The sequence below is a fragment of the Boleophthalmus pectinirostris genome, unplaced genomic scaffold, assembly GCF_026225935.1.
Source record: "Boleophthalmus pectinirostris isolate CB_2022bp ecotype Guang Dong unplaced genomic scaffold, ASM2622593v1 HiC_scaffold_13, whole genome shotgun sequence".
Taxonomy (NCBI): domain Eukaryota; kingdom Metazoa; phylum Chordata; class Actinopteri; order Gobiiformes; family Gobiidae; genus Boleophthalmus; species Boleophthalmus pectinirostris.
In genome coordinates, this window is record NW_026571036.1 from 30,429,577 (window position 1) to 30,455,582 (window position 26,006).

A 26,006-nucleotide genomic window follows, 5' to 3' on the forward strand; every position below is an offset into this window, starting at 1 on the left:
CACCCAAAGCCTACCTATTAAAGTCAGCTTAGTGTCCTTTAACCACCACATATTGACAAACCGTTGACGTCTGCGTTAAGCAACAACTGACCACATATAGAATACTAGCACATTACTTTTAGACTGAGGTAGTATTTATTCTTTGTTACTATAATTTTTACGCTTTGTTATTATATTATATTGTGATGTATGAGCTACTAATTTCCCTCGTGGCTTAAAAAAGTTTGTCTAAGTCCAAGTCCTGTCACAATAAATACTATATCTACTTATCGTTCAATATATGAAAGCTGAGACAATATTTGTAATTGTGTTATATTTTCTTTGCACTACTGGGACATTTTGGGTTATTTTTTGGCTGTGTGATAAGATTTAAGTCATAGAAGGTTGAATTAATAACTGAGTCATTACAGATGCAAACTAAAGTACTTAAGTGTTTCATTCTGATGTTTATTTATTGCAGATTTTGAGTAGTTTTTGTGGTTTAAATCTGCTTTAGGGTTATCGTGTCAGTGGTACAAGGGCTTCCGGCTCCATCAACTCTTTACCTTTACATTACATTGAAAATTTGTCACCCTTTTTCTGTAACTGCTGCTGAGTACCTCGCTATTTTGGGCTTAAAATTTTCATATTAACCCGCTCTACGTGATCCTGGTGTTTTTATTTTTCCATTTTGTACTTAAATAAATTCCTATTCTTAATACGAAAGTGGCAAAAAAAGTAATTCTGTCTTATAAGTGCTAGCCTCATGAGCTTCATTTGACTGGAGCTGATGGGTGCTACGGGTGACGTCACACTCCTTTAGTCCACTTCTTTATACAGTCTATTTTTTATTTTATTTTATTTATTTATTTGAGACAGGGACAGCACACAATTTTTGCATTTTACCTTAACAGGAGAGATGCATTGTACATCAGGTATCAGTCTATGAGAATACTTAAGCCTGTCTTGATAAATCCTACCGTATATTGAGTTATCGTTCAATACATCTAATTTTGGGGACTTTTTGGGGGAAACTTTAGTTATTTTTCTGTTCTATAATTAGATTTGAGCTTTAGATGTATATTATAAATACAGAATAATTACTTAAGTGCTTCATTCTGCTATTCAACTATTGCAGTTCATGTTTTTTTTTAACCATATTGCGCATTTAGAATAGTTTTTGGGATGATTCTGCTTCAGGTTTATTGTGTCAGTGGCATAAATTAGTCTCAATATTATCCTTTATCATGTATATTTTCTTCAGCAAGAAATCACACTTCAAAATTTGTTATGGTGTCAGACCTAGGAGGATTTTCATTAGCCACCCAGATGCAAGCAAAACATGCAAACTCCACCAAAACCCCTCCAAACAATCCAGGAATTGAACCCACAACCTTCTAACGACCTAACCACTACGCCACCAACATAAAAAGGCTACCACTCCTCATCTGATCTGGATATATCGTTTTATTATTTCAACAGTAAATAGCAAAATAAAGTGAAGACAACTATGAAAAAGGAAACAAGCTGGTTTGGTTTAAAAGTGAACAGGCTGATGATGAGATTAAGAGGAGCACCTTTTAAAGTTTGTGTGTTTTTGGGGGTATGTAAACATTCACCAGGGTCCAAAAGTCACTGAAAAACAAACAAGAACTGGACCAGAGCGCTCCCCTCCTCTTCCTCCGCCTCCCCCTCTTCTATTGTACACAGATTCCAATACCTTTAGTTTCGAGGGACAATTCTCTCCCCCCATAAGGCAGCTCAAATGGGAAATACTCAACAGTAATATATGGAAGCTCTTGGACAGTAAATACCACAGCAAAACAAGAACATTTGAGTTAAAATGACTTAATAAATACAAACTGTCTTTTTTTTTAAGCAATTTTGACTCAATATATTTAGTTTGGTGTACTTTTTTGTGGTTTAACTTATTTTTTTGGACACATTGAGTTACTTTAATATACAAAATTTAAGTCATTTTAACAAATATTTTCTGTTTTTGCGGTGGTGATGGTAACAGCTTCAAACTTGAGGTGGACAAATACAAAATAACATTGGTTTATGCAATCAGAAAAAGCCTAAATATAACTTTATACCCTTATCTGAAGATTACACAATTTAATTTTGTAGATTTCCCGTGTATATAAAATTATTGACACACTTGACATTCCAGTTTTGCATATTGTTCAAGCAACAAATTTTTTTTTTCAATTGATACTTTGCAGCTGATGTAATCAACGTTTCCTGGGGTGTGATGCCAACTATAGACACTGCTCTGTCTGCAGCTCTGTTACTCAAGTAAGCCTTTAACCTGACCTTTGTTTTAATACAATCTGACCATAAAGAACTGAGTTAGTTGGAACAGGTGAGCCGATTTGTGCTGTTAAAACAAGTCGCTCTCAAATAACATTATGTCACAAGATAGCTGGCCTTACCCAACACCTAAATGTGACCACAAACGCTTATACTGATCACAGGCTCCTGAAAATGTGTTGTTTGCATCCACTTTGTATTTTTCATGAGTATTTTTCATGTTTTCAGACTTTCGCCAGTGTCAGCATTGTGTCACCATGGTACCTGCTGAACATTCTGCCATAGACATACATGCAGAACCCCCTCCCAGATATCAATGCAAAGTATCAATATATATATATCACCAACCTCTACTCAAGACCCTATTTTTGTCCATTTTCACAGTGCATCCAGTCACACAAATGTCCCAGAAAGTTTGATCAATACTAACAAATTCTCCGTCACGAAATACAATCAGATATTCAGGTGTTTTTTTGTGGTCCACATTCGTACAAATAACAGAGGCAGTCAAAGCCACTATAGAATAATATGCTGATGATGAGTTTGTCCTTTGGATATGTAGCAAAATACTGCAAAAAAGATAGAAAAGTATACATGAAAACTGCCTGTTAGTTTAGATCATGCCCCCCAAAACGAATGATACAAAATAGAAGAACAGAATGTGCTTTTGAAGTATATTGATTCAAATGTACAAAGCAAATATATAATAGAAAGTCTGCGAAAAAAAATATTTGAAATTACAGATTATAGGGAATCAACATTATAAAAGAAAAATAAATTCAAATGCTACTCTCTTGCATTTTCACTAGAGAGGCTTATAAATTGCTTCAGATTGCATGGTTTTCCTTTCTCAACTACTTTTGTTGTGCCAAGTGTCCACATATTCTAATATCCAGGCTGGTGAGTGAGTAAGAAACTGCAAAAAGGAGTAACTACAAGAGACAAAGCTATAAAGTAATTTTGACTAGTTTAGATATATTTGCAAAGCATATCATTATTTTAACTAAGGTTTACAAAAAAAACAAAACAAAACAAACAAACAAAATAAAGAGCAACAAAAAACTGATCTGGGCAAGGTTGGAGTCGTTCATGGTCATATTGATATTTATCGGTGTACTGGGAAGAAAAAAAAAGTAAAAAATTTACTAAAATGTTCACATTTTCAAAACAATGTACCTTATTATTACACTTGTATTTTTCACTGTGGTATTAAAACTATTCAACGTTTCTGTAAGTATTAAAATCATGTTTGAAATGATCTCTGGTTTCTATTTTTAAAGGAAATTTTTGACCAGTGACGTAAGAAAGTTTTAAATTCCACTGTTATGAATCTGGTAACGTGACTTCCCTCTTTCAGATTTGGGTAAGGCCAGTATTACTGTAGCCTACCAATCACATTTTTTTTTTTTTTTCTTAAATAGGTAATAATAAAAGAAAAATCCACAAAATGTTGAACCTGATTAATTACATAGAAATAAACAGATTCATTACAGCTACCTTCCAGGAAATCTGCTTATTTATTTAATTACACTGAAATTAATTATAGTGTAATTACATTACACTGTATAAGATCAGACTGTAAAATATTGTGATATCATCTGTAACCATGTAATACGCAAATATATCTTAACAAGTCAAAACCACTTGCAACTTTGACTCATGTAGAAATTCCTTTTTGAGAGTGAAAAAGACAACAAAAAACATTAAGATTTGTAGTTTGAGGTAAGCCAGGTGAGTCCCTCACATAGTCCATCCCCGGTGGTGGCGCAGGAGGGCTGAACGTACCAATTCCTGTCTCGGATTCTGGTCAGACCGAGCTTTTCTTGGATCTCGTGCGGTTTCATTGCGTCTGGTAGGTCCTGCTTGTTGGCAAAAATCAGGATAATCGCATCCCTCATCTCACGATCGTTGATGATTCGGTGTAACTCTTGCCTTGCTTCGTCGATTCGATCTCTGTCGGCGCAATCCACGACAAAAATCAAACCTTGCGTACCAGTGTAGTAATGTCTCCATAGGGGTCTGATCTTGTCTTGACCGCCTACATCCCAAACATTGAACTTAACATTCTTATAGGTGACGGTTTCCACGTTGAATCCAACTGTTGGTATTGTAGTAACTGACTGTCCAAGTTTGAGCTTGTACAGAATAGTTGTTTTACCGGCTGCGTCAAGTCCGAGCATCAGTATCCTCATTTCTTTGTTGCCGAAAATCTTTGATAGCATTTTCCCCATCTTGAATGCAGTTCATAAATACTTAGTCCGTTAAAAGTGAAATTCAAACTTCTCTAGTGAAAGATAAAATGGTTTCTATTCAGCTGAGAGGGTGCACCACGTGATAGGGTAGCAACTGTGGTTTTGAACTGTCAATATTGAGCTAGTGACTTATGGAAATTGCAATATATATAGCACTGTATTGAAAAACTATAGTAACTTTAAGCAGGGATGTTTGAATGTGTATATTTTGAATGAGAAATAATTATTTACCCTGTTTCAGACCAGCAGCATTAAGCAAAAAGTAGCAGTCTCTCAAAATTAGCGGTGTTGATTGTTCAAAAGGAGTATGGTATCGCAATTTTCAAAGCTTTCTATTGAAACTTTTGGTCATTTTAAGTGTAGATAAACACTTCTGTAATATTTCAGTTATTTTTTTAATGGAAAAGAATTACTTCACCCAGTTACAAGGCAGCAGCGGGCAAAAAACCTTCCACCAAAATAGATTTTAAGTCCTTCCTTTTAGTTAAAATCTTCTCTTAGTCGAATTTTCCTCAAAAAAGTGTTCAGAAAAAGCCTTCTATAATGAATTAGGCCCTGTAGAAGCCCGGGTTTTCACTTCCTCCTTGGCAGCCGGCTGTCCACACCACACTTGCCCGTAAAGCCACTTCCCAGGCGCACGATTTCAGATCCGTGTGAAATCTTGGCTAAAAACAGCGCAGAATGAATCCTCTCCGGTCCGTTTCCGTGGCCAGACATCCAGGGGAAAAAGCGCTGAAAAAGGTCATTGATTCACCCGACTTTCTTCTCTCTATGACACAAGAAGAGAAGGGAGGGGTGTTACTACAAGAGAGGACAAGTTTCAATGCGTGAATGAAGAGCGCTACACAGACAAAAGCGCGATCGGACACGGCTACGAAGGATCTGTGGATGAATATTTACCGGTGCCTTGTCTCCGAGCCGGTCCCGGGCCGTGTGTGTTGGCTGTAGGCGCTCGGTCGGTCGGGTTGCCTCCCTCCGGTGCTCGCTGTCTGTGGAGGAGCTGCTGCTGTGTGATACCGGAAAGGTGCGGACCAGAGCGAAAGCCACTTCCGCTCCACGGAGCGCACACACTGCGCCTGCGCACAGAGCTCTGCCCTACTGCAACAAACCTTTATATTTTACTTTTATGGAGACTGTAAACTATGAAATGTGCATGTCAAACATGAACTGGGCATGCATAAGCAGTACACTGTATCTGTATTCTGAGAGAGAGACAAAGAGATATTCACTTATTTAAATCTTATTTTAGCTTATCACATGTTTCCATCTGTTTTCTTCTTAAACCCTGATCCTTATTTATCATTTAACTTAAAGTGGTTTTGGGGTTTCTACCAAAGCTGAACAATCTTCATTACTTTTCAAAGATATGCTGATTGTTAATGATGGATGGTCTGCTCTGGTTGCAGATACAGGCTTTCTGTGGTCTGCTATAAGAACACTTCGTAAATCATGTGATATTTTTAGCTAAATGTAGACCGCCACAACTGTGTGATGAGGTGAGAGACCCAAACGGGAGCAGACCCCAGGACCCTCCGGGACCCCCATCGCTGGGTGCGCGGGCCTCGTGTTGCGCGTGCGCACTGAAGCCTCGTGCTGCTCTGATAAGAATGGTCTGTGGAGCGCGCTTCGTTGTTGTAGGTTAAACAAGTTACGAGAAAAGCTGCACTTTTTCCTTGTAAAGTGGACCAGAATTTGATGGGAGATACTGGTAAGAGTTTACACTTTTGTATTTTTTATTAATATCGTTGTAATACGTATTATAAATCAGCCATTTAAAGGACCACGGCCGCGGAAGGTAATAAAATGGCTAACATTAGCCGACACGCTAGCCTCGCACGGACACTGTAATGGAGAACACACCGTGTGAGCTGTGTATGTTTGAGGAAATCCAAACCTTCGCTTGGTGTTCAGTTTTGTGCACAAGTTGAGCCACGTTTTGAGTTTATAGTCGCAGTGTGTTGAATATTAGCATTAACGCCTAAAATTGAAAACAATCATCTGAACTTTGTGGCTAATCCACGCTATACCAGATAGCTTTAGCTTTCTAAACAAACAAATGTTCATTTTTCCACTGCCTTTTTTCTTTAAAAGTATTAATAACTTTACACAACCGCTAAACAGATTTCAGGTCGTGCATGTAGCAGGTAAACAGCAGGATTAAAGTATCTTAAAATGGCACCTGGCTGGCAGAATAAGGAAGTGGCTCTGTGCAGTTTGCCACGCGTTACATAACACGTTTACTACATTACATCCACTTTGAGCCTCCTAAAAGCCCTGGTGTTTTCTATCCTCTGGTTTTGTGTCGTTTGATTGATATTAATCTGCCCTTCCTTTGCCGTTCAGGGTTGCACGAAGGCGATTTGATTAGTGGCATGTTGAACACTGAGTCCCCGGTCATGGAGAGTAACGGGGACGCGCTGCTTCCGGACCCCGCGCTGGGGCAAACGGGCGAATGGCCACTGGATCAGGTCGCTCCAGATTCCATGAACAACATGGTCGCCAATGAAAACCAGGAGGTGCCACAGCAGAAGACTGTGGAGCAGGTTCAGCTCAGCAGCACTCAGATCATCCACGAAGAACACACTGCACCACAACCTCCTGAAGTCCCCCCACCACCTGCAGAACCAGACATAACACAAGTCCAGCCAATGGCACTAGAGTCCAAGGACAACAGTGAAGGTATGAGTTTATCTGTTATGTGGTATAACTTAAATTTTGCATATTGTAATAGCAGTTTTAACTTTTAACATTAAAGATTTGAAGTCAAAAATTGTCGAGGTCCCTCTCCCTGATGGATACCATATTCCTGTGTTGATATGAATTGTGTTTTCCATAATGAGTATCAAATATGAAAATGGACAATAGTTTAATTTGATCATTTATTACCAATCAGATCAATAACTAGATGGAGCTCGACCAATGACCAATAAACTGTGCTGCTAAACCGGGACTAATTTATTATTTTTTTAAATATATATATATATATTTTTCCCAAATGATGTAATTAAAATTTAATACGAACTTACCCACAGCTTTTTTTTTACAATAAACCCATGAATGAGAAGTGTAGTGTGTAGCCATCTCTTTGCAGTGAAGTGTGAAAAATAAAGCTGTGTATTATTTGGGCAGCAGGTCAGCCAAAACAAAATATGGGCCTCTGCTGGAGATTGAAGGCCGATAGCAGATATGCCAAAAGTGAAAATGTATCTCTTGTAATAACCCCTATATTCAAATATACCATAAAGTCTTCATGTCAAAACTGTATTTCTTGCCCAAAACAGTTTCAACTGCACCAAAGATCTTTAAAAAAAAGCACAACAGAAATTTGAGCCCATATGTGATGAATTTAATTCTCTTAACACTTTACTCAAACAGTTAAAGTTTGATCTATTATGGGTTTTATTTAATTAAAAAAATGTTTTCCCTTTCAGTTTTACCAGATGTAACACAGCCCTCAGAAGATGGAATGGAGTTAGAAGAGCCATCCAAAGAAGGAGAGTCTGAAGTCGCTGCTTCCGTTGAGTCTCTGCCCAGTGAATTTGACAAACTCTTTAAAGGTTGCCAGGACAACCCTGAGGACTTCAATGCTTGGGTCTATCTTCTGCAGTATGTTGAGCAAGAAGTAAGAAAGTTTTACTAGTGCTGGACTGAATGGTGTTTTTCTTTGATCCTAGGCCACAATTTCAGATTTATTAAAGGAATATTATGTAACTTTCTGGAGGTGGCATGATTCCATGGACATGGAAACTTAAAAGCATACTTCAGAACATTCTTTATGTAGATATTAGAGTTAAATGCCAAGCTCATAGCCACTGGAACAACATTTTCATAGAAACAAGCAGGAGTGGGCACTCCTCCAGGCCAAATAAGTGTCAGATTTGTGGAGATGCAAGCCCCCCTCACAGTAAAGATCCATGTTTTTCTCTTCAATTAACACAAACTCTTGGTAGCTTCAGTTACTATATAAAGAAGTAAAGTTATGTTCCTTCAGAGATTTCACACTTGTTACTGGTAAAGGGAGCTGTGAAAATTGAATGCATTGTTGACACTGGTTGCTTGTTCCTGCAGAATTCTCTTGATGCTGTCACAAAGGCATTTGACCATTTCTTTCTGCGCTATCCCTACTGTTATGGCTACTGGAAGAAGTATGCCGACCTGGAGAAAAAACATGGAAACATACAAGTAGCAGAAGAGGTGAGAACCACAAGGAACTAATCACACAGCAGATATATATTGTTTGTAAATATGCATTGGTAGTGCTATTTCATGATCAAATCTGGATTATTGTAATTTTGTTGGAGACATTTTAAAATCTCATTCTGTTTTTTAATCTTTCCTTGGCGTGAAATTGTTTGTCTGCAAGTTTTCCCTCAGGATCAAATAAGTAATTCTGAAGAGTTAACATTTTAAAACCAAATTGCAAATTAAAACCATAAATAAACATGCGTTATTCTGCAGGTGTACAGACGAGGCCTGCAGGTGATCCCTCTCAGTGTAGATCTATGGCTGCACTACATGACCTTCATCAAAGAGAACTCTGACCCCAACGACCCGGAAACAGAAGGACGAATCCGAGCGTATGTATTTAATATTTATCAATATCATATAATTTATCTGTTAGAAACTTCTTTTACAGACATTATTTGCTCCTATGTTCTTCAGTAGCGTTGGGAACCACAAGATTATTCATGAATCAATACGATGCTTTATACATGGCTCACAATATGATAGTCATAGATTTGTTTGTTGTTATAGGTGCTTTTTTGAAGACTATTGAGCATTTTGTATGATACAATATTTAGTTTTGTTAATTTCTCTAACACTTGTTCAAATCTATCATCATTCTCAAACATTGTGTATGTATACAAGTAAGTTAAATTGAAAGACTACGGAGTTGCCTGCTGGTTTAGATCAACAGTTTTATAGCCTTTTATTGAGAAATATTGCCCAATATTGATTTGTCTCTGTAATAATAAACCTATGATTTATTTTTCCTGCACAGTGCGTATGAGCATGCAGTCCTTGCTGCTGGGACAGACTTCCGCTCTGACCGTCTGTGGGAGTCCTACATAAACTGGGAAATCGAGCTTCAGAAACTGTCTCACGTCACGGCCATCTACGACCGCCTCCTGGGGATCCCCACACAGCTGTACTCACAGCACTTTCAGAAGTAAGCACCATTCAGCTCATATGTTTCATTTTAAGGGCATTATGAGCATCCTAATTACTCACTGCAAGTTTATAAGTGCTTTTCACAACTCTGAGACCAGAGCAATGTTTTGCTGTGACTGTAAACTAAAACAACTAGCATGCTATTGTGCACTTCTAGATTATTGGTCAATAAAATGTTTTCTATTTAGTACATAGAGGCTGTACTTTGACCTCAAGAGCTGCTGTAATTATATATTTACTGGTTAAGACACATTTAGTTCAAAAACATGGGAAAAATTTGGTACAGGCCATCCTTATCATTAGACTAAGACAAACTTTATTAATCCTCCAGGGAAATTACTGGGACATAGTAGGTACACAGTACAAATAAGGCATAATTATATAAATGTATATGTACAAGTAAAAATATAGAAATTAAGTAATAAAAGTATATCTCAGCTGTACACAAGAGGTTGTAACCCTGGTGTCTTCTCAGGTTCAAAGAGCACGTGCAAAACAACCACCCCAAACACTTCCTGGCAGAGGAGGAGTTTGTGCAGCTCAGAGTGGAGCTGTCTAAGGCCAGTCTGTCTGCGATGGTGGGAGAGGACGGAGACGCCGCTGTGCCCCCCGAGGAGCTGCCCCCGGGCACAGACGACCTGCCCGATCCCGCAAAGGTAAATGCAGGACACATTTCAGGTTTGAGGATAAATGCTGTTGGAACGTTGTGCTGGAGCTTGTCTTTTAAAGATCGGACAGACTGGAGTGTTGAAGAGTTGTCTCGCTGGCAGCCTGTCAGGGACTCAATCGAGACTCATTGACACCAGCGCCCCCTGAAGGCGATATGCAGGTTGCATACATACCCTTCCGCTTCAAGCTTGTCGTTTGCACGCTTCTGGTGATGTACACCCTTGGCTGCAAGACGAGCCGTTTTTGCAAGTGGAGAAAGTTTTCTGCTTAATAATTGCCCCGTGTGACCTTTGACCTTTCTTTGTGTTTGTGTAGAGAGTGACGGAGATTGAGAATATGCGGCACAAGGTCATAGAGGTGCGACAGGAAATCTTCAACCACAACGAGCATGAAGTCAGTAAGCGCTGGGCTTTTGAGGAAGCGGTGAGTGGTCAGTCTACAGTACATGTCTTAGCCATCAACCCACTTATTACCCAAGGTTGAGCGGCTCTGTTCCTGCTACTCTGGATGAGTGGTGTTCTTGTATCCTTGGGCAAGGCACTTTATCCTCATTGCCTCCTGTTTCTTAATACTCTTGTGTAAGAATGTGTGAGTGAAGGGTTTGTAAAGGGCTTTGAGAGCCCAGTGGAGATGGCAGATGTAGTTGCTGTTTTAGAGAGAAAATTTGTGTCTACTATGAAGTCTAAACATTTTAAATATATGTAATATTTTAATGTTTCAAAGGACCTGACCATAAGCAACAAACTACTGTGACTGTAGTATTTCAATTAGGGCCATATAATAATAATTCTGTGAAACTGTTATGTCATTCTCTTTCCTATACTTGAATCTCAACCAAGCGCGTTTTAGCACATTTCTGATGAATTGCCAAAATATTTTCTAAAGATTGTCACTGACTGCTGTTACAAGGTCATCAAAATCTGATTAATATCTGATTTCTAGACCTTTAAAATTACTTACATTGTGTACATTTTGATTTTAACAATGTTATATCTCCAGAAATCAACCATTAATCAGATATGGACTAGCGTTTCTTTAAATATGATCACTCAAATTGTCTTGTTGTCATTTCAGATAAAAAGGCCATACTTTCACGTCAAATCCTTAGAGAAGACTCAGCTGCAAAACTGGAAGGAGTACCTGGATTTTGAGATAGAAAATGGCACTCCGGAGCGAGCTGTAGTTCTGTTTGAAAGATGCCTCATCGCTTGTGCGCTCTACGAGGAATTCTGGATCAAGGTAACGTCTGCGCCGACCTCTGACCCAAAACGATCTCACCCCCTGCACCCTCCCACCCCCCTCCCCATCACCATGACGATATCTCAACGCCTCAGTAACCCGCTTGTTTGCGTGTAACGTTGATATTTGACTGTATATTTGTTGTATTAGGGGATGGCCAGCTTTGCCACACCAGATATGACCTCAGCAATTGCCAACTACTGCGTTGCATCGTCTTCTCCCTCTACCTTACAGAAACTTATCTAATTGGTTCCATGAAGGTGCTGATGGGTTTACACAGAAAATTTTAAGATCGATCTTTTGTCAATGAAGAATTCACTGCTCCCTCCAAACCAAAACTTTAAAATGTGTCTTTTGTTTTTCTTTCTTTGTTCCTGTTCCTTCCTCTCTGCCTCTTCGTCTTCTTCTTTGCTTTCCTCTTTGGCTCTGAAGTATGCAAAATATCTTGAGAGCTACAGCACGGACGGAGTGAGGCATGTGTATAAGAAGGCCTGCACAGTTCATCTGACCAAGAAACCCACCATCCACCTGCTCTGGGCCGCGTTTGAGGAGCAACAAGGTCAGACATTTATATTTAAAATTAGTTTACCATGTTAAATGTGTACAAATCCTTCTTATAAATTAGTTTTAATTTAATTTTTAATATTTTTTTTTAATTTAAAAATCAATCCCTCATGAGACATCATCATGGCGACAGTGTAGAAGTTCACTAGGTACTCCCACAGAAAGATTCTTGATGCGTCTACATAACAATTTAAGAGAAGAAAACTGAATTTTTTCCACACTGGGAAATTCCAGTGTTACAAGTCCAGCGCACGACAAGAGAATAAAAATAGGCACTCAAAAATCAAGATAAATATTTAAAAATAAACGTAAACACAACACTGCACGGGTTTTAATAAAGTAAAATAAAGGGCTACAGCACTATTGTGTACAGTAAGTGGCTCTGACTTCTACAGATATAAAAAGAGAAATATGATTTAGACTTCTACCTCCCTCATCTAAGAACTGGAACTGGAGCTTTTTTGAACTTTCTTTTTTATGGTTCCCTGCAGTTTAAGTATTGACTAGTATTGTTCAGGTGCTTGATATTGTCATTCTTAATGTGATTGTCATTGTCCATATGCTAAAATAACAGTTGCTATTGCCCTACACAACTAAAACATTAATATACGGTTGTATATTTCCTCAGGTGAAGTAGAAGAGGCCCGTAGCATCCTTCAGTCCCTGGAGTCGATCATCCCAGGGCTGGCTGTGGTGCGTCTGCGGCGGGTGAGTCTGGAGCGGAGACACGGACGGATGGAGGAGGCCGAGGCTCTGCTGACTGAGGCCATGACCACGGCCAAAACTCCAACAGAGGCTTCGTTTTATGCTGTGAAACTCGCACGCCATTTCCTCAAAGTGCACAAAAGCCAGGAGCACGCCAAGAAGACGCTAAAGGACGCCATTGACAGAGACCCGGTAAGTGGGGTGAACATGGAGGCAGAATTTGTACAGGGAAAATGTCAGTGTAGCTTTCAATTTGATAATGATATTGATGGTAAGTCACTAATTACTATATCTACTTATCTTTCAGTATATGAGATGGGGTCAATATTTATTGTGTGTACTTTTCTTTATCGTATAGCTAAAAAATAAAGTAATGGTTGAATTAAAATAACTTTAGTCTTTATTTGAGAGGACAAGGTACAGAGAGATTAAGCTCATAAAAGCAGAATTGCTTTGACCAGATTATATCTAAAAGGTAGTTTCCATGTGCAGTCCCTAATTTACTAATTTCATATATTATATAATGCAATTACAGATGACAATAAAAACTCTACACACTGTTCACTCTAACACACACTCGCTCACACTAAATTGCATATTGAAGTGTTTCACTCTGGTGCTTATTTATTGCAGCTCCTGATCTTTTTAACACTATTGTAGGTTTAGAATAGTTTTTGTGTTTGTGTTAAATTTGCTTTAGGGTTTTTGTGTCAGCCTCAGAAATTAGCTTCAGTATTATCCTTTATAGTGTACATTTACTTCAGCAATATATTCCACTTCAAAGTTTATCGTGACAAGCCGAGGTAACTCCTGTGTTTTATTTTTCAGACGAATCCTAAACTTTATTTAAACCTCCTGGAACTGGAGTACAACGGTGACATTGCTCATAATCAGAGTGAGATTCTGTCGTGTTTCGACCGAGCGATAAAGAGCCCCATGGCCCTGGAGTCCCGCCTCCTCTTCGCCCAACGCAAAGTCGAGTTTCTGGAGGATTTTGGCACAGACATCAATGTGTAAGTGCAGTACTGTTTACTAAAGCTGCACTGTGTGACTTTTTCTGGTGGAGGATATGTTACCTGCTTGCCTCTGTGTAGTTTGGAGATGTTGCCTACAGTGCTTTGTCTAGAATCCTTCACAATATGGCATGGGCACGGGGTCGCCTTTCCAGAGATCTGCTCTGTAGCTTGCATTGACTTGCATACATGGATGCTTTGGTTTAATGCCATAGTGTGGGGTATTCTTGGCAAAGCAATTTTGATGACAGAACACTGAACAGAAAGTGCACCATTAACACAAAAATGATGCATGTTTAATATTTCTAAAATGTAAACTGTTTTTTCCTATAGGCTGGTAGCTGCTCACGATGAACACATTAAACTAAAGGAAGAAAGTGAATCATTAAAAAGGAAAGCAGAGAATGTGTACGATGGGTGAGTACATTTGTGTAATAGTAATTATTTTATTACTGGTTATTATAATTTTGCACAAAAAGGCTTGAGCGTAGCAATGCCTTTTTTTCAGTTGCTAAAACAAGATAATTGCATTTTAATCACCGTTCAACCCCTAAAATCACAATTGTTTGTATGTAGACCTTAACTTTTTAAAATTTTATTTGTTTCATTCCATTGTCTAGGTTTATGATACAGTACTCTCTCTGTAACTGCTGTAGTGAGCCTTCTCATTTTGGTCTTAAAATGTTTGTATTAATCCGTTCTACATGACCCTGGTGTTTTTTTTATTTTTTTAAATTTTGTCCATTAATAAATTCACATTCCTAATATGGAACTGACTCCAAATTCGCCCTTATAACGGCTAGCCTTGTGAGGTTCATTTGACTGTAGCCAAGCACTATGGCTGACGTCACACTCCCTTAGGCCACTTCTTTATACATTCTATGCTTCAGACAGTGCACGGAGAATATTACTGCTTTTGAACATGCATATTAATCTCCTGGCTGTATATTTGATTGTTTTGCAGCACTGGGGAGCCTGATGCAAAGAAGCAGAGAGTGGAGGACGGCACGGAAGCTACAGATCCTGCAGCAGCGGCTGCCATGACGGACATGACTGCGAATAACTCGGCATACAACTACAACTGGTACCAGGTGGGTTCATATGTGGAGTGTATAGTGAGTTTCGCTAAAGCTTGTATCCTAAGCAAATACGTACTTATAACAAAGATATTAATAAAATAAGTCTTTGTCTTAACCAAAAGCAACAACCAGAAATAAGACCTAATGCAATTACATTTTTTGTGCCAAAGAAACTTCATATTTAAGGACTTTCCAACATTAGGGTATATCTAGTGGTTTAAATTGAATTATTTTTATTCTTCCTGTGTTTACATTTTAGCAAAAAAGTTGGAAATGGATACCTGTAGGCAGGTTTGTTTTTATAGCAAACTAATTCAAAGAGCTTTACAGAATAAAAGAATTTAAAAATTCCAAAACAAACAATACAAATGATGATGTACAACACAAACTCAGTTCTGCATCAAGTTTAAAACATGTTTACTTCAAGACATGGGAGGACTCATGTGACCCAAATAAATCCATGAATCACTGATAATCCCAGTTTAATCCTGGTTTAGTTCTAGATTAGTCCTTGAATCACTGCTTGAGAACTGTTAATTCAGTCTCCAACACAAGTACATGTTGTATTGTCTTAAAGATGTACTTCTCCACCCTCTAAGGTGGAGGGTCCGCTACTTGTCTCCATGGTGATATTTTTTTTGCATGGAGTGTTCCACAGGCTTGCCTCTCCATAGATCTGACCATTAACTTGTTTCTGTTGTGATTACTAAATTTATTTAAATAGCAGCAAAGCCGTAACATCTCCATGGACATGAGCAGGTAGCGGACATTCCATCAGTAAAGTTACACAGTGCACCTTTTAAATATTTACAAGTAACAATAAGTGACAAAGTTAGTCCAAAAATGTTATTATTTTGTCCAAATAAGGACTACTTGAGCCACCGTAGTCTTGTACAAACAGACATTGAGGATGCTAATATTACTTTTATATAATTGTGCCTTATTTGACACCACTCTCTTGCCATTTTTGCTTCTTATTTAGAATTTATTAATACTATATTGTGATGTGTGAGCTACTGTGTCAATTTCCCTTGTGGAACAATAGTTCTTCTAAGTAATATTAGTAGATGATACTTTTAACATTTTCTGTATGCTTTAATAAGATGTACAAAACTTTAAGACTAATTCATATTTTTTTTATTGTTTCAAGCAGCAGTATGGCACTTGGGGTCAAAACTCCTGGGGACAGTACAATCAATACGCCCAATACAACCAGTACTACCCACCCCCTCCCACATGATTGACAGGTGTCTGATCTGAAGAGGAGACTGGAGCCAGCGTCCTTTCTGAGCTCAACCTGCCCTATAGAGACGACAAGACCCGTTTTAACAGGCTGTCAAGGAATGTCACGTATTTTATGGACTAAACTACTGGAGTACTGACCTGCCATAGTGTTTTCCATTGATGAAGACTAAAATGATGTTCCATACCATATTCAAATTATTTTTTTGTTTTTACTAATTTTTGTTGAGCATCCCATAGCATAAAACAAAATGGTAAATATATTTGTTCAACATTTCAGTGCAGAATTTTCACTTGTTTGATTCTACTAAACCTAAAAATTTAGACCTACGAAATAATATATTTTCCCCTAATTTTGGATTACAGGTCTGCTTATTATATTGGCATAAAGTGACTATGCATTGCTAATAACATCTATAAAAAGACCAAAATACAAGGAAAAAATTTCAAATTTCATAAGCAGTATATTTGAAGATTTGATTTTGATATAATTGAGAATACCACACAAAATTACACCTCTTTAGATAATACAACTTGATACATGATATTTGTACTTGATAAAATGTTTAAAAATCCATGAAACCTTTGAAATTGTTAACATTGCAAACGCCACGGTTGTAGTCAGTTATCTATGGTAAACACTGTTGTAGACCTGGTCCTCCTTGATTGCCTCAGTAACAGATCTATCAGCTCTGTATAAAACATCTCAAAACTATGACAACTTTTGAGTAGCATGTGAAATTTACGAAGGCTGGTTACTTTCTCCCCTGTAAGACTTATTATTTTTAGATTGGATGTTTTGCTTCAGTCTCTTTAAATTTGTAAAAAGGAAACGGTGTGTTCACTGTCTTTGTTGAATAGATTTGAATGACTTTTAATATTTCATGGTTTGCAGAAGGAGAAGTTTGTTTTTTATTTTGACTTGATTTCATAATAAACCAGTAACTTGTGAGAAATATGTGGCATTTCTTATTTAGTCCCTCAGAAAACTTTTTAGAACAGTAGTAGCCAATGTTGTTTCACTTGAAGAGCTAATTGAGATTGTAAATAGCTACACAAAGTTTGTTTAGCCTGTTATAAAAATACAAAGGAAAACTTTCAATATCTAAACTGCCAGAAGGGTTGCTTTATAGTACTATTTGTTTTTCTACCTTAGATTTTAGATAGCCAAAGAAAGGCAGATGGCACCACAACAGTGTGTCTCAAACTGGTATGTGAGCTCCTTCATCTCTTCAGTTTATGGGTTTGCTTAATTTAGAGTTCATTACAAAAAAAAAGAAAAAAATCTTTTTATATAAAGATTTATTTAGATCTACTGTGGAAATTATGTAGTCCACCTTTAGACTTAGTTTAGCCCAAGATTAGATTAGACCTATTATAGTCCTGACATAGACCTGGTTTAGATCTGGGGATACTCGGAAAGCCAAATATTTGATTGTGCTGTGAAGTTTGAGAGCAAAACATGAAATTAAAGTGATAAATAACTGAAATCCCATTAGAAGAAGAAAATATATGATTTTGTGTAATGGGGTTTCAAAAGGCAGTATTGTGAAATCTGCAAACTAATACTATCTGATATCATAGCTAAAACTGTAAAAGTGTAAGTCTATGGTAATTACGTTTTAATTGTAAATGGACTCTGCACCTGCTTCTCTGCGCATGCGTGCTCTCAGATGGCGCCTGGGCGTGATTACGTTTCCCGGTCCTTACGTAAGTCTGGACATGCGCAGTCCGAACCCTTAAGCAGCCCTTTTTATGCTAAGCGCTGATCGACTAGCATCAAACGAGGTAAGGCCTGCGAATATATACCACAAACACGCGTATTTTAGACTATTTTGACACACTGAATCCCATCGATTATCTATTATACTTTAATTTAACGCTTACGTGCTTAATTTGAAGGATTGTGTTAAAAAAATTGGACATTATTGACGTATTTCTTTGACTCGCGTGTTCCATGTGGCTAGAGAAGCTTAGTACGCAAACCAGTGACGGACGAGGTAGTTTACGGTGAAATAGAAAGTCCGTTTTTCACAACTTTTTCATCATTCCTTTAAGCAAACTTAATGATTATTTAGGTGTTACATATAATTATTATCTGTTTAAAACCCGTATTGTTAGTCCATTAAACAAGCGTTGACTTTGCTTGTAGTGTTTCCGTAGTAGCTTTAACATACGAAACTGCACTAATGTCTCCTGATGTTTGGTTTCCAGCATCATGCAGCTCTTCCTTCGTGCCCAGAACACTCACACCCTCGAGGTGACTGGAGAGGAGACCGTCGGCCAGATTAAGGTACTCGACTTAATTGTGCTTTATGCTGTAATGTTTATGCAAGACCTTCGGACGTGTGATGTCCGGGCAAGTCCGGGCATGTCCCGTTTAAATGGCACAATAAACTGGGACATTTGATTAAACACATTAGTTATGGCAATAAATGTGCAATATGTAACTTTTCTGACAAGGTCAGAGTCTGTCACATTCTTGTTTTTGTGGGGATGTTATGGCTTTGCGTTGGATGTTTCACAGTATGGCATCAAACATGTCTTCTAGTATTCATAGTACAAGTGTTATGTATTTGTATGGCTCCCAAATACGTGGAAAATCACACATTCTTATGAGGACCAATTCTTCACAGATCTGACCTGTCTCTTAATTAGGCAATGTCATGGATATGAGTTGATGCCATTTAGTGAAAAATTCTAGGCAAAACAATTACATCTCCATAAAGACAAACTTATACTTGACTCTTTACCCAAAAAGTTGACAGTGCACTTTTTTAAAGGCAAAAATAAAAAAAACATTCTTGAGACTTTATTCAAGCATTGAGCATTAAAATATAAAAGAATGTATACAAGGCAGAAACAAAACACTTATTTAACCCTGTGTCTAATGCTCTCTGTTGTTTAGGCTCATGTCCAGGCTCTGGAAGGTCTCCCTGTTGAGGACCAGGTGCTGCTGCTTGCAGGCTGCCCCCTGGAGGATGACTCCTGCCTGGCCTCCTGCGGTGTCTCCGAGCACTGCACTCTGGAGGTGGCCGGCAGACTGCTGGGAGGTGAGGCACAACTATCCATGGGTTTCAGAATTATGTAAAATTATGAACATTGCCATAATGATTAACAATTTAAAACAAGACCTCCTTTTAAAAAAATGGGTTGCATATAACAGGAAGATGGAACCCATATACCTATAACCTATTTCTTTTATGAGTTTATGTGGAATTGATATAATTGTTTTGCTCTTATCTTGCTCAGCTGTAGCTTGTTCATTATAACAGTTTTTGTATGACAAGGTCTACCAATCATGTGCATAGTGTGTAGATGCTGAGATTTTGGTAGTAGAATTTTTAGGATATCTAAATGGCTCATATTGACTTATTAAAAGATTCGTTTTTTTGGAGGCATATCAATTTATTGCCTTTTTATGGTAATTAAATATAGTTTTGTTTATTTATTTTCTTGGTTAAATTTAAATGCTCACATTTGCATTTTAGGTAAGGTCCACGGCTCTCTGGCTCGTGCTGGAAAAGTGAGGGGACAGACACCCAAGGTACGTCAATTTTGTACTGACATGAGTTTGTATGTGATGTGAGAACATGAACTGACAACCTTCTGTATAATTCTCCAGGTTGATAAGCAGGAGAAGAAGAAAAAGAAGACCGGCCGTGCCAAGCGTCGTATCCAGTACAACAGACGCTTCGTGAACGTTGTGCCCACCTTCGGAAAGAAGAAGGGACCCAACGCCAACTCCTAATTTCTGTCTAGTTCAAGACCATGTTCTTTTTACCAAGTTAAATGTTTTCCTGTCATACAGAATAAAATTTTGGCTTGGGACAAATTTGTACAGCTTCATCAATTCATTACTATTAATGTTTAACCCATGGCAAATGCTCACTTTTACCTATGAATAATTAAACCAAAAAAATCCCACTTTTGTGGCTTCAGGACAGTTTTTTTTTGCCATTTTACAAATCCCAGACTAAATCAGTGAAGTAAAACTAATCAGGAGATTAAGGATCCGTTTAAAATACCTTGAATGACACAATATAGTAACTTAAAAGTAGAAATGAAAGCGCGTGTTTTAGGACACTGAGATCTTGGCTTCTGAGTTTAGTTTTTCCAAGGTCTCAGCACAAAGCTCCACCAAAATGAATCTGCAAAATACTGCCATATGTTGTGGACTTCAATGTATTACAAAGAATCTACTATTAAGATTTGCTACCAGTTTCTATGAACTTGAATAATTCATAACACCTAGAATATTTGTCTTGTTTTGCTCACATAAACCAGTATTTGATTTTTCTAAGGCCTTTGACACATGACTTTATTACTGACAATATGTTAAGCAGAAAACAAAATAAATATATTAAGGATATAAAGCAGGAAATGTGAAGACAAGATGTGTTACATGTTATAAAGATTTATTTTCTCACATGCAAAAAATGTGTCTGAACATTCTTATTTTGCCAGTACATTTGACAAAACCAAAGTAGCATAACAAATGTGACCTTGCAAACCAAAATTAAGGGGCTTTCCGTGCATCCATTCAACAAATTAACTCCCCAACAGGCAGATTAATCCACAGACACAAGCTCAATCTCAAAAATGAGCTTGGCGTTTGGTGGAATTCTGTGAAAAATGTAAAGGACAACAATGGCTCAAGGTAGCAAAATGACAATGCACAAGCAAATATTCTACAGTGGCCTATCAAACAGTTTTATGTTAACAAAAGCAAGAAATTTAACTTTGACTGGCTAATTAATGTGCAGATCATAGACCACAAATGGATTTTAATATTACCCAATTTCTATCAAATTTTGTACGTAAATAAATTCCTGTTCCTAATATGGAACTGAAGCTGAATGCTATGGGTGATGTCACACTCCATTACTCAACTTCTTTATACAGTCTATGGGGCAGATATAACCTAAATTCCTAGCTTAATTCCCCCAGCATGCTAAGTGAAAGCACTCATCCAGGTCAGTACTGTTGTGTCTTTTGGGAAAACAATTCACCACTTTGCGACCTTGATTGATGATGATCAAGAGGACCATCAGCAAGTATGGACGTGAATAAATAATGCACAAAAGTTACTGAATCAGGAATAATTTCTGTATATCTTGGTTCAGTTTGTAAGTATTAGAAAATCCTCTGCTGTTTAAAAGAATGTTTTTTCTGACTAACATATACATAATATTTCTTTGTATATTTGTATCACATTTTTAGAAGCAAAGGATACTTCGAATCAGGCACTCCCTTTTTCCCATAGGCCCACTCTGGTTCGATCTCCACTCGGGCTTGTTCGCCTTTGCTCATCGTTAACAACGCCTCATCCCACTGTCAGGAGAAAAACATACATTGAATAAAATAAAACTGGAAACCATATATAGATGAGTAACAGACACTGACTCACTCCTCTGATGACTCTGCCCAAGCCCACTTTGAAGCTCAGTGGTTTTGCCTGCTTCTTCTTTCTAGCACCTGCACAGATGAAAAAGAGTGGGTTAGCAACAAATCAAGCCAATTTTCACTTTGAAGTCACAGTATGGCATTAAACCTTTTTATACTCATGGAAACCGAACCATATCAAGTTACAGGTCAGATCTGTGGGGAGGCAACTCAGCTCCCAGTCAGAACGCCTGTTTTGTAGGTATTTTTGAGCAATAAAATCACTGTAAGTGAATAAATGTAAGGTAAAACTGTTTAATGTCGTACTGTGGAACATTCCAGGCAGAGCAATCACATCTCCATAGAAACAAGCAGGTGACAGGCCCTCCACCAGAAATGTTACATAATGCACTTTTAAGTCTCAAAATAACAAAAGAAGGTTGAATTCTGTCAACTGGACTTTAGTGAATATGTGTCCCCACTAGGGATGGGCATTCGATGAAATTTTCTTAATCGATCGTCGGAAGAATTAACGATCGATTATCGATTAGTCATTAACGTTTTTATATTAAAATTATCATCATTATTATTACTATCTGCACTACTAATGTGCATAAATAAATTCAACTTTACGACATATAAACCGTAACCACTCTAGAGCCACATCAATCCGTTTGACATTATTAATTATTAATGTGTTTAATTCAGTTTTGCGCAACTCTCACAGAAACGAAACTTAAAACCGCATCGCTAATTTGCATAAACTCAGCGATGATAAAACTACAGCTCTTGTGTCGCTGATGCGGTCAATTTCTGTCGGATTAAAAGACATGACTCAGGTGAATACAGGTTAGTGTGACCAGATTTGCGTTTGACAAAACCAGGACACTGTACGGGGGGAGGGAGGTGGGGACTCGTCATCGACATTGAGCGACTCTCACCTGGCAAAACTTTTTCCCACTGGACACCGAGACATATGTGCTGCTTTATACACTGTGCACATGGACTCACACTTGTCCCGAACGCAACGCAAAGCGTGGGATTTCTTGTACAAATCATCGTTAAATACGCATTTGTGCTTCGGTACGTTGCAGACTGACCCACTGTTTGTGTCTCGCTCCTTCTGATGCAGAGACACATGTACGGACCCCTGTTTGGTCACGATACACACAGCAACCTGCATTCGGTTTGTCGATTAAAATTAATGTAATCGATGAAATTCTTAATGATCAATTATCGATTAATCATGCCCATCCCTAGTCCCCACCAATACAAGAAGCTTCTTCAGTTCAAGACAGAATTCAGACGCCTTTGGCTATAGACCTTACCTGGACAATTGAGAGATTACACAGACACACAGTCTGAAAATATTATTGTGCTTTAATATGGGAGCTCAATAGTGACTGTCCACACCCTGGTCAAGGAAGTACATTTCTCATAATTTTTTCTTATAGACTTTCTGAAATAAATTCATATTCAAAGTTTGAAAGCTCAGAGCTAATGAGCTATGTGGTAACTAATGACCACAAATTTTAAATCTGTTTCTGAAACTTTATAAAAGTTTTAAAACATTTAGTTATGAATAGTAGTTGCCACGTAGTTGGTTAGCCTCTGCAATATCTTAATATTTAAATTTTAAATTGTCTGTGGGAAAAATGAATGGAACATTTACTTCCAGAATCAGAGCGTCAGTGACTGTTCAACTCCCTCAGAAAATTAATATTGATAAACATTGTTTTTAATAAGACTAAATAAAAATTGTCAAATGGCCCAGCCCTAGCTACATCTCTATTTAAAATACATTAAACATAGTTTGTAAATTTTCTTCGTCACTTTTATTCAAATTTTTTTTTTTTTACTCAGTTATTCTACAGCTCTATTCTATAGCTATAGCTCTATTATTTCCTATGTATAAAACATATAGGAGGTGATAGGAGGTGATGTCTAGTGTCATATATTTCCATACCTGCAGGAACATTGGTGTCAAACACAGTCCCGTCCTCGAGCGTGCCAGTGTACCAGCAGCTCACCGTCTCACCCTTCTTTGGAAAGTTAGTCTTGTCTCCTTTCTTTAAAATGGACTTGGTGAACTTCGGAGGACCCTGGAATGAGGAATTTCATGCATGAGACATTAAACATTCATATTCTGAACGCAGAGGGGCGCAGGATTTAAATGGAAGTTCAACATTATGGATTCATACCTCGTCCACCACTTCTGTTTTGATTTCTTTTGGCTTTTCCTCAAGTTTTACAGCTTTCACTTTTTCTGTGGCCTCTTCCACTGGATCTGTGCCTTTAAATCTCTGCAAAAACACATTATATTCACTTTTAGATTGCAATTATACAGCTGTATCAATTGAGAAAAATATGTGATAGCCAAAAGAGAAGCAGAGTCTCTCTGACTCTTTTATTTCAATATTCTACATTTTTGTTCAATATTGTCATTTTCTTTAGATATTTCAAATTTGTTTTTGTTAACATATAACTGTACAGTATATAAATATACTGGTAAATCTAGCAGGGGATAGCCGGGCATGTCAAAATTAGACAAAAAATAAGTATAATATGTAAAGAAAGAATATACAACAAGAACATACATTTAGATACTGCTTGTGCTTGATGCTTGTGACTTTTTGAATCCAGCAACTTCAACAAAACCTAAATCAGTAAATTACTGATTGGTTGAAGTACACAAGGCTAATATACAACAAAAATTTGACTTTTAGAGCATAATTTGAGTTATGAATGAGACCTTTGCATATACATTTCTTTAAAAAAGTGTGTGGAAGGAGAGGGAACTTGCCAAATGTAAATTTATTAGGACATAAACAAAGTTTTGGCACAAGGCTTTAAACAATATCATTACTGTGTGTAAAGACCTTAAATAACACTGTGAGTAGAATAATTTTGACATTAAGTGTGCTGCCCAAGTCTTATTGAATGAATATAGAATAAATGGGCCACTTACTTTGCTCTGAAATAGCTGATTGTAGGCATCAATCAGTTGTTCTTTCTTGGCGGTTTTGGCAACATTCTTGATGTTTCCAAGCAACTTGTGTTCATTAAGAAACTGTAATAAATATAAACAGGTTAAACAATAAGATTAAGAAGTTTAAAGAAAAATATATAATTTAGAAAATTACATATTTTTAATTTTAGCTAGCTAACCTCTTTCTACTAAAGCTGATTAGGGTAATTTATCTTACAGTAATTTTCACTATTCCCATTTATTATAATCTTTTAACCATTCCCACTGAGTTTCACAGGCTTTTACACTGACAGCACATATTCATGTTAGTATACATGACACATTCAAGTCATTTAATAATTTATTAAAAATGAAAACATACACTCAACTTTAGACCTGCATTAATAACTTGCAAACACTATGCCAACGTGAAATATATAAACTGAAAATGTTGTATGAAATTCAAACTAGACAACAAATAACGAAGCATAATATGGACTGAAAGGGACCATCTTGAAATGTCACTTCACAAATAATGAGTTTCCGCTGATTTATTAAAGGATGGAGAGCTTGTTCATTCATTCATCCATATGGGCAAATACAGTCTATGGTAAAGCCACTATAGCACTGCGCCACATACCACCCAACATTTTGCAGCTTTGCAGGGAAATTAACACGAAAACACGCGTCGATTTAAACTAACTCAAAGCCCAAACTCTGCTCTGAAACATACCGACTGAGCAGCATTGTCCTGGAGAAACTTTATAATGTCTTTTTTGGGCAAATCGTCATTTTTGAGCTGCTCATCGCTCCACTCTCGTGTAGGTTCTGCCGCCATTTTGAAAAGCGTCTATTTGAACTTTGATCCTCACGGGCAGTAGTAGTACATAATTTATTTTATACGAAATAAATAAATTAATATATATTTTATATATTTGCTATTTTGTAACTTAAATTAGCCCTTGAAATATTAAAAGTATCAATATTAAATTGCTGTGTATTTAAGATATAATTGAAACAGTTATTAGGCATACATTCTAATTTAATAATAATTTTACGATGATTATTTATGTTTGTATTTGTTTGTATTGTGATTTTAATGTCTTTCTTATTCTATAAAGCACATTGAATTACTTTGTGTACGAATTATGCTATACAAATACACTTGCCTTGCCTAGCTGTTCAAAATGTATCAGCATAAAACTGATTAATATACAATTTAATTCCACTTTTTTGTAACTTTAATTAGTCGGTGGAATACAAAACTAGCACACACAACGGTTTTATAGCCTATTTAAGATACAACTGAAATGGTTAATTAGACTCGCTCCAAATAAGTTCTAAAATAGCTACTTTTATTTATTTATTTTTCGTTTTTTAGTATTATGTCGCATTGATTTGACTATAAACCACAACAAATATGTGT

The 26,006-nt window shown here is 37.3% G+C and overlaps 4 protein-coding genes across 5 annotated transcripts; 2 read left to right on the forward strand and 2 right to left on the reverse strand.

Annotated features, from left to right (window-relative positions):
* Positions 1-1,428: 1,428 nt before the first annotated feature.
* Positions 1,429-5,592, reverse strand: arf6a (ADP-ribosylation factor 6a). The gene is made up of 2 exons (XM_020933691.2): positions 5,445-5,592; positions 1,429-5,313 (listed from the first exon to the last, which is right to left on the reverse strand). The coding sequence occupies exon 2, from the start codon at positions 4,521-4,523 to the stop codon at positions 3,996-3,998; it is 528 nt and encodes a 175-aa protein (XP_020789350.1). The 5' UTR covers positions 4,524-5,313; positions 5,445-5,592; the 3' UTR covers positions 1,429-3,995.
* Positions 5,593-6,094: 502 nt separating this feature from the next.
* Positions 6,095-17,183, forward strand: prpf39 (PRP39 pre-mRNA processing factor 39 homolog (yeast)). Of its 2 annotated transcripts, none has more exons than XM_020933690.2 (15): positions 6,095-6,252; positions 6,888-7,223; positions 7,976-8,166; positions 8,613-8,738; positions 9,003-9,121; positions 9,547-9,714; positions 10,192-10,372; positions 10,701-10,808; positions 11,460-11,624; positions 12,057-12,183; positions 12,817-13,085; positions 13,722-13,906; positions 14,240-14,323; positions 14,871-14,997; positions 16,136-17,183. In XM_020933690.2, the coding sequence occupies exons 1-15, from the start codon at positions 6,240-6,242 to the stop codon at positions 16,223-16,225; spliced, it is 2,289 nt and encodes a 762-aa protein (XP_020789349.1). In that variant the 5' UTR covers positions 6,095-6,239; the 3' UTR covers positions 16,226-17,183. The 2 variants fall into 2 exon arrangements, with proteins under 2 accessions (XP_020789349.1, XP_055005581.1); XM_055149606.1 differs by having other exon boundaries at positions 16,139-17,183.
* Positions 17,184-17,890: 707 nt separating this feature from the next.
* Positions 17,891-20,062, forward strand: faua (FAU ubiquitin like and ribosomal protein S30 fusion a). Its single transcript, XM_020933705.2, has 5 exons — positions 17,891-18,015; positions 18,442-18,520; positions 19,136-19,280; positions 19,719-19,774; positions 19,853-20,062. The coding sequence occupies exons 2-5, from the start codon at positions 18,446-18,448 to the stop codon at positions 19,976-19,978; spliced, it is 402 nt and encodes a 133-aa protein (XP_020789364.1). The 5' UTR covers positions 17,891-18,015; positions 18,442-18,445; the 3' UTR covers positions 19,979-20,062.
* A 562-nt stretch (positions 20,063-20,624) lies between these two features.
* Positions 20,625-25,446, reverse strand: fkbp3 (FKBP prolyl isomerase 3). Its single transcript, XM_020933733.2, has 7 exons — positions 25,314-25,446; positions 24,581-24,682; positions 23,814-23,915; positions 23,579-23,714; positions 21,638-21,705; positions 21,464-21,561; positions 20,625-20,853 (listed from the first exon to the last, which is right to left on the reverse strand). The coding sequence occupies exons 1-7, from the start codon at positions 25,416-25,418 to the stop codon at positions 20,799-20,801; spliced, it is 666 nt and encodes a 221-aa protein (XP_020789392.1). The 5' UTR covers positions 25,419-25,446; the 3' UTR covers positions 20,625-20,798.
* Between the last annotated feature and the right edge of the window lie 560 nt (positions 25,447-26,006).

Coding starts and splice junctions, on each gene's coding strand:
- faua (XM_020933705.2), top strand. CDS start 18,446: ATGCAGCTCTTCCTTCGTGCCCAGAACACTCACACCCTCGAGGTGACT. Junction 18,521..19,135: donor AGACCGTCGGCCAGATTAAG/GTACTCGACTTA, acceptor TCTGTTGTTTAG/GCTCATGTCCAGGCTCTGGA. Junction 19,775..19,852: donor TGAGGGGACAGACACCCAAG/GTACGTCAATTT, acceptor ATAATTCTCCAG/GTTGATAAGCAGGAGAAGAA.
- fkbp3 (XM_020933733.2), bottom strand. CDS start 25,418: ATGGCGGCAGAACCTACACGAGAGTGGAGCGATGAGCAGCTCAAAAAT. Junction 23,916..24,580: donor ATCAGCTATTTCAGAGCAAA/GTAAGTGGCCCA, acceptor GTGTTTTTGCAG/AGATTTAAAGGCACAGATCC. Junction 20,854..21,463: donor AAGGGAGTGCCTGATTCGAA/GTATCCTTTGCT, acceptor CATTTTTCACAG/AATTCCACCAAACGCCAAGC.
- arf6a (XM_020933691.2), bottom strand. CDS start 4,523: ATGGGGAAAATGCTATCAAAGATTTTCGGCAACAAAGAAATGAGGATA.
- prpf39 (XM_020933690.2), top strand. Junction 9,122..9,546: donor ACAGAAGGACGAATCCGAGC/GTATGTATTTAA, acceptor TTTCCTGCACAG/TGCGTATGAGCATGCAGTCC. Junction 11,625..12,056: donor ACGAGGAATTCTGGATCAAG/GTAACGTCTGCG, acceptor TTGGCTCTGAAG/TATGCAAAATATCTTGAGAG.